General features: G+C 35.8%; 1 protein-coding gene across 1 annotated transcript in view; it reads right to left on the bottom strand.

The window, feature by feature from the left end:
• Positions 1–14191, bottom strand: part of LOC123693825 (Down syndrome cell adhesion molecule-like protein Dscam2) — a 61988-nt gene that overhangs the window by 28355 nt on the left and 19442 nt on the right. The window contains exons 6-14 of the mRNA XM_045639063.1: positions 13470–13619; positions 8712–8835; positions 7234–7382; positions 6797–6980; positions 6492–6595; positions 5842–6098; positions 4058–4215; positions 3224–3378; positions 1471–1764 (exon numbers count right to left, since the gene is read on the bottom strand). Of these exons, the coding sequence (XP_045495019.1) occupies positions 1471–1764; positions 3224–3378; positions 4058–4215; positions 5842–6098; positions 6492–6595; positions 6797–6980; positions 7234–7382; positions 8712–8835; positions 13470–13619 (1575 nt within the window). The remainder of the gene's footprint in view (positions 1–1470; positions 1765–3223; positions 3379–4057; positions 4216–5841; positions 6099–6491; positions 6596–6796; positions 6981–7233; positions 7383–8711; positions 8836–13469; positions 13620–14191) is intronic.

The following is a 14191-nucleotide window of genomic DNA, read 5'->3' as shown; positions in this document are numbered from 1 at the left end:
ACAGATATTCTTTTTCCGTTTCTGTTTATAAAAACACCGTTCCCCGAGTTAAGTGGTGCATTGTTAAGCTGCCAGTGAATTTTAAGGGGTAAATCACCCTTTCCTACAGTACACGTAAGCGAGACAGTATCGCCCGCATTCAACGTTTCTTCACCAAAATCGAATGGTGTAACCTGTGGTACAACTGTGATAGTAAAATGAATAAAAATATGTTATTTAAATATCCTAGTAGATTTTTTACGTTTTCTTTACGGCACGATATGTCAGATATATCATAGTTTGACTTTGTGGGGTTGGGGAAAGGGAGAATGCAATTTAAATTGCGAGGAAATAAGCAAACATTAATTTTATCTACTTTGAAAAGTTACCATTGACAACTAAATCTGTGGAGTAATTCGCATAACCGGCTTGATTCATAGCAGAACAGGTATAAACTCCTGTATGTATAAAAGAAACTGCGTCTATTGAGACACTGCTTGATTTATGGCCAATTTTAGTCACTGTCAGTCCTTGTACACTCGTGATTGGTTTTCCATTCAAATACCACGTAATGTTAATTGGTGCATCTCCTTTTGTCACCATACACTGAATTCCGACTGTGTCTCCCGCGTTGGCAGGCTCGTCACCGAAGGTGAAGGGATGGATTTGGGGTAATACTGTTAAAGAATACTACTTCACTAAGCACGCAAATTAAGTAAGAATCAGAAGTAATATTAAAAGATAGACCATTGACTTCTAGCGTTGCGCTATGATTGACATGTCCGGCGAGATTTCCTACGTGACAGGCGTAAACTCCACGATGTGTTCCATTTACGGAATCAATGTTGAGAATTGACATTTTCCGACTCATGCTTCCTATAGCGATTCCCAAACTATTCGCGGATGATATTATTTTTCCATTTAAACTCCACGAAAAATTTGCAGGCAGATCACCCTTGTTCATTACACATTGTATAGAAGCGGTGTCGCCTGCGTTTGCGGGTTCATCGCCGAAATCAAAGGGCATGATTTGAGGAGGTACTGTACAATAAGAAAAAGCACTAATATAAGTACAAAATATAAATAAAAGATAGCGAACCGTTAACACTAAGTAGAGTTGTATGATTAGTTTGGCCTGCTGCATTCCTTATTTCGCAAGTATACGACCCGCGATGCACGGCGTTGACAGCCTCAATGTTTAAAATTGAAGTTTTCTTGCTAATTGTTGTAAGAACGATGCCGAGAGTATTGTGCGAATTTATAATTTCTCCATTAAAACGCCATTTGAATGTTACGGGTAGATCGCCTTTGCTCATTACACACGACACAGATGCCGTTTCGCCCTCATTGAGAACTTCCTCTCCAAATTCGAACGGTGTTATTTGCGGGGGAACTAAGATAAAGAAGCTATATGTAAACAGGAGTTGGGATATTTTCGGAGTAAAGGATGAGAAATCAAAGAAGTTTACTAGAAACTATTTGAGTCGGTACCATTGACTTCAAGAACAGCGCTATGGTTAACGGAGCCAGCTGCGTTTGTTGCCACACAGGAAAAAGTGCCTCTATGGCTTCCATTCACGGAATCAATGTTCAATATGGAAGTTTTTTTGTTGATATTGGTTAGAACGATTCCCAAATCATTGTGCCGGGATACGATTTGTCCGTTAAATATCCAGGAGATATTGAGAGGTTGGTCACCCTTACTCACAGCGCAAGAGATGGACGCCATGTCCCCAGCGTTTGCTGGTTCGTCGCCAAATTCAAATGGCAGTATTTGTGGGGGAACTGAACAGATAGTTAATTTCATGAGAGTATATTTGTGGCACAAGGTGTAGCTTTGGCGGGTATAAACATTTAAAATTCTCCCTAGTAAAATATCACACCCTATTATAAGTCAATACAAAATAACCTGAAAAGAAATTTTATTAGTTCATATTTCTATTACACTTTATATTTAAAGAAATGCTATATTATATGCTGGAATAATACTACAAAATAATAATATAATAAATATATAATATATTCAATTGAGTCGATTATTAAGTGATGGATTATTATAGCATTACTTACTTTTTTTGAAGAATGCTGAGATATGTTTTGATTTGATATTAAAGTAAAAAAACTTTTCCTTGTATTATTAGTTCGACATAATCTCAATTCTATCGCTTACTTTTTTTTTAATAAATTAATACATAATGGATAATTATACCACATTCGACTGGGAATCGAACCCAGTTCCAATTTATAACTTACCACTTTGTCGCCACCTAGATCATATTATTTTTAAATTAATTTTCACTTAGATTTTGTTTTAAAATTATGAAAGTAAGCGATAAATTCTTCATTTTATTTATTTGAATAAAACACAAATATGTATTTCAGAAATTTTAAGCGTGTATTGCATTGACTTATTACTAAAAATTAAAATTAGCCATGTCGTAATTTTTTTTGTAACTATATTTTTAAATTATTTTACTCGTTTATTAATTATAGTCATGTTAACGGCATATTTGATTTCTTAATTATTTAAATAGTGGCAACGCAGAGCCTTCAACTCTATTTAAATGAATACACGCTTAAATTCTGAACAGATAACATTTTGAGAACACATTTCCAAACGACGACAGATGTTTTAATATACATTTGAGCTTAAAATGTTCTCATATAATTAAAAAATTCCAATTGATATTATGAATATTTCTATTTCCAGAAAAAAACGTAACCTTTTAAATAAATCTGTAGTTTTATGTTATCCACTCTCAAATTGCAATAAAATGTATTTATAACCTAAAGTATTATAAAACTATTATAGAAAGTAAAATTAAGATCGTGTTATGTTCTTCTATATCTTTCTATTCTGATCTGATATCTTTAGGTTATAAATAATATATTGTGTAAAAAGTAATGCGATCAACGCGAAACGAAACTTTTTAAGAATATTTAAATCAACTTTATTTTGAAAATGATAAAATAATATACTAGTTATTATAAAACAAAAAACTGGAAAAAAATTAGTTTATGTATATTTGTTTGATCGCATTACATTACCCACTCTTTATTTAACGTGTGAAACGATATAAACAAATTTTCATGTCCCTCAGCTCCTCTTCATTATTGCTTGACGTTACTACAAAACTTCAGATCCCCCCCGCCCAATATTTCCCATACAAAAATTGACAGAAAAAAATTGTTTACATCATCCACAGGTACATTTCAAAAATATCTATTAAATATTAAAACGTACCCATAACTTGCAACTCGAGTTGTCCCCTTGCACTATATCCCTGTGAGTTCTTAGCGACGCACGTGTAGGTGGCCTGGTCGCTCATTCGCTCTACGTTCTCGATGACTAGCGTGCCGTTGGGGAATACTTTCTGTTTGCGGTTGATTGGGAGCACACTGCAATTTGGTATATTGGCATTTAAGAAAAAAAAGTTTAGGTTATCCATTATCAAAGTGTAGGTATCACTTGTGTGATAAGATTTTTGTACAATATTCCTATATTTTCTTTGGTGTACAATACATTATTTTTTTATAATTTTTATTAAACACTAAATAAATTATCCACTAGAAAATCAATATGTAAAGGACTGTACAATTAAAAAAAAAACATGTTTAGGTTATCCATTATCAAAGTGTAGATCACTCTTGTAAGTGATAAGATCGCCCTTTGTACAATATTCCTATATTTGCTTTGGTGTACAATAAATTATTTATTTATAAATTTTATTAAACACTAAATAAATTATCCACAAGAAAATCAATATGTAACGGACTGCACAATAACATAAAAAAATGTTAAGTATATGTATGTAGAGGTTTTACAAAATGATAAACGTGTTGGTTGTAGAGCCTCTTCGAACAACTACATAGTCTATAATTCATTATATTTTGTCATACTTGTTTATTAATATCAGTCTTCCTCTTTACAACCGATAAGTCAACACTGATTAAACTATATTCATAACTATGTCGTCGTTTTGACTACCGATATTGGGAAAAATTATCTCTCATTTAAGGCAATTATTTAAACGTTAATTTAGAAGAAATAATAAATAAAATATATATTAATATGTACCGTCCATCCCGTTCCCACACAATGGAGTCGATAGGGTACCCAGCGACAGGGCAGTGCGCGATGAGAGTGTCTCCGGCGACGACGGGGCGTTTCTTCATTGGGCGCACGTACGGCAGACCGTATACGTTCACGCGGGATGAGTGGGATGCGCTGCCGACCTGAAAACATGTGGTAATTTTTTTATTGTTCGAATCCAAAATTAAAAAAAAATCTAATATTTTTTAGACATTTAATATTTAGTGTTATAGCATTTATATGCATGTTTTTATAATTTTAAAGAATACAAAAAAAATTATAGCCATTTCAATAGTACAAAACTGGAAATTATATGTGTTTTGGGAGAGTACGTACGGTACGTAGAATGTAGATATAGTGGTACGGGAGCTAGCAACGTTTTAAAAAAAGTCATTTTAGTATAGTTGGGTTTTTGATATACTGTTCCTCTTGCTATTTCGGTTAGAGTCCGGGCTGTCTGGCTGGCCGCAGTGGTTGCGTTTATTAGTGCGCATCTTATCTGCACAGGAAAATATCCTTAATTTAAAGTCATTTTTTAACGCGTAATTTTTAATCTTTTGCCTTTAGATAGATCCATCAGACATAATTTTTTTATTGCAAGACGTTTTTTTCGTTGTAAAATAGGTGCCATACGCAATTTTTATTTCAAAATAACTAAAATGTCATCGAAATAAGTGAAATTACATCAACATGAGTCCGCTTAAAAGGTAAGTAATAACTTTATTATTTATATTATATTATCCTTTTTTAATACTTATATTGAATAATTAGTAAACTAATATTTTTAATAGATGGTTTCATATTTATTACACTTTTGGGTATAAATATGTATTTGATGATATTTGTATTTTCTAGTGTTTGATTTTACGCGAGTATTATACATTTAGAAATTAAAGACTCGGGAAAATAATACAATGAATAAATCGCATTTAAAATCCGTTAAAAAGTCTTTAATTTCTTGATGATATTTGGTTTTTATCAAGTTTACATTAACGTCCTATTTGTGGTTCGTTGGGAAAAGAACGCAACATGGTAGATTGTTGCAAAAAAATTGTAAATAGTAAAATGAATATTATATATAGTATAAGTAACACAGTGATTACTTATCCTTCACTGGGACTCATGTTGATGGAATTTCACTTATTTCGATGATATTTTAATTATTTTGAAATAAAAATTGCGTCTGGCACCTATTTAACAACGAAAAACACGTCTTGCAATAAAAAATGTATGTCTAATGGATCTATCTAAAGGCAAACGATTAAAAATTACGCGTTAAAAAATGACTTTAAATTAAGGATATTTTCCTGTGCAGATAAGATGCGCACTAATAAACGCAACCACTGCGGCCAGCCAGACAGCCCGGACTGTAACCGAAATAGCAAGAGGAACAGCATATCAAAGAACCAACTATACTAAAATGCTCACTTGTCAACGTTGATTGAACCTCCTATACGATAGATAATGATTAACTATTTTATTGAATATTTTACGTTTGATTAAATTATATTATATAAAAAAAAATTAAAACCACTAGTAGGTAATCACATGTTATGTTTAAAATTTTAATGTACAGAAATTTGTCAAGATATTCCTCTACATTTTACTTAACTAAATATCTAGAAAGTAATTAAAATAAAGTAAGTAAAGTGTGCTATTAAACTTCCTACAATACAAAAAATTATGCTCAAATTGTATTAACCATAAAATACAATTTTCCACATCATTCTACTTCGATTCTAGAGCCCAAAGACACCAAGGAACCTTACCTTGCTAGACGCGATACAGGAGTACAGTCCACCATCATTAGTGTGCACAGAGGAGATATTCAAGTGCGATTCCACGTTTCCATCAGCGGTAACAAACTGTCCGATCTGCAGTCTCTCGCCACTGTTCAGCTTATCTCCATCCAATTGCCACGCGATATCGGGAGTTGGGTTACCGGAGGCGACGCACTTGAGACGTAATGATGGGCCAGAGCGGAGGGTCTGTTCCGAGAAGCTGTGACGGATTTGGGGTGGTTCGACTGAAATGAAGATCAAAATTTAAAGGCTAATTACACGTTATTTAGACACTAACACTAAAACGGTTTTGTGTGTGTCGAAATGTCACTTTCATTTTTAATTCAAGTAACAACTATACATTTGAATAGTAGCCACGTTTAAGGTGTCCAGTTATCGATTAGTGAGAGATGATAAAAATTCTACCAAATATACCAGAAAGGTAAATGTAACTTATATATTATTGATATAACTATACATAATAATGTATTGTTCACCTAAATTGGATAGTATCAAGCTCAAACGAAAAATCGTCCAATTATTTAAATAATAATATTTAAAAGATTTACTTGTTATTGTTTAATAATTAATGTTCAATTTTTTTTATTTAGATTAAAAAATACAAAAAAAAAACTTACATCGTCCTCCTAATTTCAATTCGGCGCTAGCTCCTGCACTTTCCTGATCGTTTCTGATAAAGCATTGGTACATTCCTTTGTCTTCCTTCTTGACTGACTCGATTCTGAAATTTTATACGTAAGGAGACATTAAAATCAAGTATTGACATTTTTGACTATGATTTATTACTAGTAAAGGATAAGATATATTTTTTTTGCATCTACACGTTCTATTGCAGTAAAAATAGATAACCCGATAAGTATGTAAGTTCACAAAAATACGTTACATTTGAAATTTGAATTTCTCATAGTTCAAAGTCCATTACCTCAGAGCGGGGTCGTGATGGTTCATGTCCTTGCCGTCCTTCAGCCATGTGATAGTTTTTACGGGATTTCCTTCGTATCTGCAAGTGAATACAGCGGGACGTCCAAAGTCAACGGTTTGTGTGGCGGGTTCCACTGTAGCTTTCAATGGGGCAGTTACGGTAAGTACGGTTTCTACTGATTCACCTGAAATGCACATTTAAAATGTTTAAGTATCTGCTTTAGAATATATTTGTTTGTTATTTATATAATATTGTATTATGTAAATTAATTTGGATTGTTTGTTGTTGAAAAAAATGTGTGCCTGGTAAAAAAAGTACTCAAATATCAAAATATTTTATCAATCTATCTTATATCTTATATATTTTATTTACAGTTATAAATTCTTGGGCATACTTATACTAACTAAGTTATACTAGAGCCATAATAATTAACATACCTCCGACAGAGTTGTTTACGACGCACAGATATTTTCCTGAATCCTCAACCTTAGCTTCTTTGATAATAAGGGTTCCAGAAACTTGTTTTACTCTGTCATTAAGAACAACTGGTTGCTTTCTAGCCGTGCCATCGATAAACTTGTACCACCTGGAACAAAAGAGAAAGCGTTCAGGACGATGGAAGTGTGCACTTACTTTCCGAATTAGACGAGTAAAATTAAAAAAATTGTAATTCATGGACGGACCCCTACACGTGAATTAGCTTTAAATCAAAGAACAACGGTAAGCTTCGGATGAATTTACAAATGAGATTAAGCTCGTAGCTCTCTGAAGGACATGTGACGACGCAAAATTGTATAAACAGCCATGAGATTTCAAACAAAATTAGAGACACAAATCCGTTTCTAAACTAGCCATGTGTTACGGGAAGCACAAAGTAAAGATTAAAGCGTCTGAATGAAAGCAAGAACACCCTGTGACTTACCAGGAGGTGTCTACGCCGCTCAATCGTTACTTTGGCTGGGGAGGGTAAATAGGCGCGCGGCCGGCCGCGGTTCATCACGCCTTCATGTCACGAGCGCGACCTCCAGACTGCAATAACAACGGACATCAATACATTGGTGGTGATACTACGTGATAGATGAATGCGTGAATGCCGCCGGCCGGCCACCGTGCCTCGGATCGAGCGTACCTCGTGCCGGGCGCCGGGTACGCTTGCACCTCGCACAGGAGCGCGAGGCTCTCTCTACCCCGCCCCACTTGCCGATTGAGCCCGTCTCCGGTCACTTTCGGCCGAGTCCTACCCGTCGGTTCTGCAATTTAAACCTACTGTAACCGTCTCTACCTAAACTCACCTAAACAGGGGGGCGGGGTAAGCTGCCACTTGACACTTTAAATACGCTACATCGTTTTGGGCCACTAGAAATACTTCCCAACCTTCGAAGTTCTGAGCGGAATCTTTTCGAGGCGCTATTTTATTAGTAGGTTCTGCAATAATCGAATAGTTTTTAAACATTTAAAGGACACCTACATTCATTTCATTACAGTTTCGATATGGCACGGTAAAAGGTTTCCCGGCGATGCACCGTATATAATTATTATTTTGTAAGTGAATATTTTCACTTACCGGAAAATAGGAGGAGGGTACCCGGCTACTTCGCAAGTTAAATAAACAGAGCTCGCTAATGGCGCGATAAAAATTTCACCACCTTCAAATTTTCGGCTTTTGTCGCTTCTGGGAGCAATTTTATTCGTTGGTTCTGTAATTTTTTAATCACGGTAAATAAATGGCAACGCACCTTGACACCGGTACGGGATATCCTTGCGCTGGACACAAGAGCGCTAACGCAGAATTTTGTGAAAAATGAACCGCCGCCTTTGGTGTTGCGGTTATACTTGGTATAACACTCGCAATTGGCTCTGGTGGAACATATTTTTAAATATTGAGTAATAATTGTAATAAGTGCTTTAAACTTGCCTGAATATTGGAACAGGATACGCTTGTGCTTGACACAATAACGCGAAACTTTGATCGACGACTCTTATGAAAGTACTACTGCGAGAGTCCGTTGAAAAAGTGGGAGCTTTGGAGCCGACAGGTTCTGTATAAAAATTATATTTAAATTGGAATAGAAATGAATTATTTAACTTGCCTGAAGACTGGGGCAGGGTAACTTTGGGCTTGACATAGAAGACCAAAGCTTTGCCCGACACGCTTTCTAAATATGCTTCCCATGGATTCAGATGAAAATGTCGGAGATTTAGCACCAACGGGCTCTACAAAATGTATGTATTTAATTAAAAATATACTTGTTCAACTTGCCTGAAGATTGGAACGGGGAAAGCTTGAGCTTGGCATAGAAGAGCGAAACTTTGACTTTCGTGCCTTTTCAAGGATGAAAGTGCTGATTCAGTTGAAAATGATGGAGCTTTTGAACCGACGGGCTCTGTTTATACAAAACGTTTTTATTTTTACCGAATCATATCTAACGCTATGTACATGCTTTTAAATGATAGTTCTGAGTGTTCAATAATATTTTTTTCGACAATTTGTAGTTTCGATACCACAATTTAGTAATTGTATAGTTTGTATACATCGTAGACAAAAGCTTTTAAACAAATTATAAAGTTTATTGACTTGCCTGAAAATTGGTAAAGGGAATGCTTGCGCTTGACACGTCATTGCAAAATTTTGGTCCTTATGTCTCGTCACCGCAGATGAGGTTAAATCATTTGAAAAGGTCGGTGGCTTGGAACCCACTGGTTCTGTACAAGCAAGATACCACATTTAATCTATTAACTTACCTAAATATTGGTATAGGTGACGCCTGAGCCTGACAAAGTAACGCAAAGCTATGTCCCGTTTCTTTTATAAATATACTGCCTTTGGAGTCGGTGGAAAATGACGGAGCTTTGGCTCCCACCGGTTCTATAAGAATTATCAGGTTGAGTGACACATGTATAAACCTACCTGAACATCGGTTGAGGGTACCCTTGTGCTTGGCAAAGCATGGAGCCGCCGGAAGTAGCTTCAATATTATAATTATAGGACGATGCAGAAGTAGGGAATGATGGCGCTCTGGCAGATACGGGTTCTGGATTGAACAAATTTTCTATATTATAAAGAACTCACTTGAAAATAGGAGGGGGGTGAGCTTGAGCTTGGCATAAGAGTACAATCGCTTGTTCAGCTACTTTTGTAAGAGTAGTGCTTTTAAATTCCATTGAAAACGACGGCGCTTTGGATCCAATAGGCTCTGTGATGAACAAAACGAGTATGTCTTAAATATTCTCACCTGAATAATGGGACTGGATACGCTTGGGCTTGGCATAATAGAGCAAAGTCTTGGCCTGTTTTACGTGTTATTCCAGAGAATTGAACATCATTAGAGAATGTGGGGGATTTAAATCCAATAGGTTCTACAAATAAAATAATTATAGTTATTCACCTGAATACTGGTACGGGGTAACCTTGCGCTGGGCATAATATGTTTAGGCTCTGACCAACCGTCCTTACATACCAAGAAAATTTATTATCAGTGGAGAAGGTCGGTGATTTTGATCCAATGGGCTCTAAAATTTAATTTTAAGAGTCAAGAGAGTATATACTTCTAATGAGAAGAAATATGTACCTGAATACAGGAATAGGATATCCCTGAGCCCGACATAATAATGCGAAAGTTTGTCCAATATCTCTATTAAGAAACCATGCGAATTTATCATCACCCGAAAACACCGGCGGCTTCGTGCTTATAGGTTCTGAAATATTATTGATTTTTAAATACCTTACCTAAAAAGAGGAACGGGGAACCCCTGTGCTGGACATAATAAAGCGAAGTCCTTACTTTCAGTCATTTCATACCAGGCTAATTTTGAACCACTTGAAAATGAAGGGCCCTTCGAGCCGATTGGTTCTAAAATAGCAATTTTGTTGCTTAAAAATCTTTAACATCTGATGTGAAATTTGAAAAAAAAAATCTGTTTGATACTACCAGTAACCTGCCAAAATGTTGTTTGCAGAACCATAAAATTCAAGATATTTATATTTGGTCGGTGTTTATTTAATGATACTAGTTAATTATTATTAATCGTAAATTAAACAGAACATATATTCTGTTCAAGAGAATGGAGGAGATAATATTTTGGAAAGTAACCTGTCATGCTCAACAAATGCTTACCTAAATACTGGAACCGGATAAGCTTGCGCCAAGCAAAATAATGTGATGCTGGAACCCATCGCAAATTCCAGAAACTCTATCGTTTTTATTGGAACCTTTGGTGGAGCGGAGTTTATAGGTTCTAAAAATTTACCAAGACAATAATAATTGTTACCTGGCCAGGGGAACGGGAAATGCCTGCGCAGGACATAACAACGTCACACTAGCGTTAATATATGCACCAAAACCTCTAACATTATCCAGTGTAGGAAACTTTGGAGGTACTCTTCCTACAGGTTCTGGATAAGAATAAAATTTAAGCGTAAACTTAGTAAATGCAATTTTTGGTATATATTTTTACCTGAATATTGGGACGGGAAAGGCTTGCGCCATACAAAGCAAGGTACTAGTTTGATTTGCTGAAGTTTCCGTTATATCAATCATTTTTGTAGCTACCTTTGGAGCCGCGCTGCCCATTGGTTCTATGAAAAAATAAGGTAAATATAAGTATACCTGAAAGTCGGAGCAGGAAACGCCTGCGCGGGACACAAAACCGTGACGTTGTCATTTTCTTTAGCATCGAAGGCACGACTTTTGTCAGTAGTCGTAAATTTAGGTGAAACACGACCGACTGGTTCTATGAATAATTTACATAACTTAATACATGTAAGTAATGACCGTTATTTTACCTGAATAATGGGACTGGAAACGCCTGGGCGGGGCATATTAAAGTCAAACTTGCATTGAGTGTAGCACTAAAACTTCTTGAGCTGTCCATCGAAGGGAATTTAGGTGAAACACGCCCAACCGGCTCTAAGAACATAACATAAAATAAGGTAAAGTATACCTGAACAACGGAGTAGGAAATGCTTGGGCTGGGCAGAGTAACGTCACGCATGTGTTTGATGAAAACGTGAAACTTCGTCCGGTTTCCATCGATGGAAATTTCGGTGATACTTTTCCCATTGGCTCTGTTAATGAAAATTGTTCAAAACGGACGTAGGCCAATTGTCAATTGAATGTATCTTACCTAAACATTGGGGCAGGAAACGCTTGCGCCGGGCAAAGTACCGCTAGACTTTGATTACTATCGAAATTAAATAGACGGCTTTTCTCTAAGCTTGGAAATTTTGGGGATACTTTTCCCATTGGTTCTGAAGCAAAAAATTTAAAAGGATGATGTCAAAAATATTTGTGAAAAACAAATGTGGATTTCATGGCTGTTTATATAATATTATTTTGCGAATAAATTATCATTTATTATTTCTGTAATTTGCTACCTGAATACTGGAACAGGAAATGCTTGCGCAGGACATTGCAATGCAAAAGACTCATTTTTCTTGACACCGATCATAGTCCCCATCACTACAGATGCAAATTTGGGCGGAACTCGTCCAACAGGTTCTAAAGGGAGCAATGATAACAGAAATAAATAATATTTACCTGAATAATGGGGTGGGGAACGCTTGTGCGGGACATTGTAAAGCGTATGATTCATTTTTCTTAACTTCAAACATAGTTCCGGTTAAGACGGTCGCGAATTTGGGAGGTACGCGACCGACTGGTTCTAAAATATTACAAAAAATAAAAGTGCGAGTACTTTCTGATATTACCTGAACACGGGGACAGGGAATGCTTGAGCTGGGCACTGCAATGAAAATGGCGTATCCATTGTGGCTACATACATCGCGCCCACTTGACTCGAAGAGAACTTGGGTTGCACGCGCCCTATAGGCTCTGAAGAACAATGCAATAAGGGCAAATTGAAAGAAACCTTACCGGTACATGGGTGCAGGAAATGCCTGTGCCGGGCATAATACTGCGAGACTCGCGAGTTCTTTGAACTGGAAACCACTGGTTGTCTGCGCACTAGCAAACTTCGGGGGTACGCGTCCCACCGGTTCTGCGCATGTTGGGAGAAGGCGTTACCAGGACAAGACCCAAATGGATGGACACATTGCGATCAACAGCCTTATATCCCCTACACTCTCTAAAAGTTTTGGCTCGAATTCTTAACGTATTAAAGGCTCGGCAGGGTACCCTATCCCAACATTCAGGCAAGGCAAGACATGGCTTTTTATTTTCGAACGGAATGTACATAATCATTGATTTCCTTATGGATGTCCATTTTATTAATTTTCAATTAGGTAATTGTTCTTTACATTTGTACGTTGATTCTATTTAAAAAATTATAGATTACAAACATTCCATTCTAAAGAAATTTTTAATATGATACAATTATTTTGAACACTTATTCTATTATGTTATATTTAAATTAATAAAGTTTTATTAAAAACACATCGACTAACTAAAAATATTTGTTCAAAATATCAAGATGTAAAGGAAAAGTACCAAATGTAAAATCCTTTCTAAGAATGATATTTTGCGGCTTATGTAGGTATTCTATGTATGTAATTGAAAATATTATAATTACTGAATTCGAACGTCATTCTTAGAAGTTCAAAATTACACCATTAATTCAAAGTACATTTTCTTATTAATGAAATGAAATGAGCAATGAAAAGTTTAAAACTAAGTATGAATTAATGGCGTATTGGTTAAAAATAACAATTACTTACCAGTGATAACAAGACGTCCTTTGGTAGCAGATAAACGAGTTTCTCCAGTAAGCCTGTGTTTTGTTCTACATTGGTATGATTTGTAACCGTCCTCAGGGCCAACATCACGAATATGCAATTCACCAGATGGCAAGACTAAATATTTTCCCTCTGAAAGAATAATATTCATGAAAACATTTGCTTGATTTACTAAATTTGTATAAATTAAATTCATTCATTTCATTTCAACGTAACATAAGGTTACGATTTACTTATAAATTTCATTGCATGCAGGAAGGAGGAAAAAAAGGAAAGGTAGGCCGTGAGGCCTATGGAGCCAAAGGAACCCGATATAGGAACAGTACCCTAAGCAACTTTTAATCGTTTCTTTTAAATTGAATCCGTCAGGAAAAGACCACAAATCTGAACTATGTACCATTTAAATTTTGTTCGCTATCAAGCTTGATCTCATCAATTTCATCTCCCTCGCTTATGATCCACGAGATGACACTAACGTACTCCGATACAAAACTGGGTATGTGACATTTTAAAATAGCTGAATTTCCTCGTAACACATATTCTTCCATTAAATTAACGGCATATGCTTGGGAAACAACTGAAACCAAAAACAAAACCTATTAGCAGATCAAACAATCTAAGACCTATTTTGATAGATAAGGACGTGAGTGAAAGTATGGAGGATGTAAAGGATAAGGAAGCCTCGAAAATATATTCATCCACGA

This window comes from Colias croceus, chromosome 8, assembly GCF_905220415.1.
Source record: "Colias croceus chromosome 8, ilColCroc2.1".
NCBI lineage: Eukaryota > Metazoa > Arthropoda > Insecta > Lepidoptera > Pieridae > Colias > Colias croceus.
This window is presented reverse-complemented; position numbering and strand designations above follow the sequence as displayed.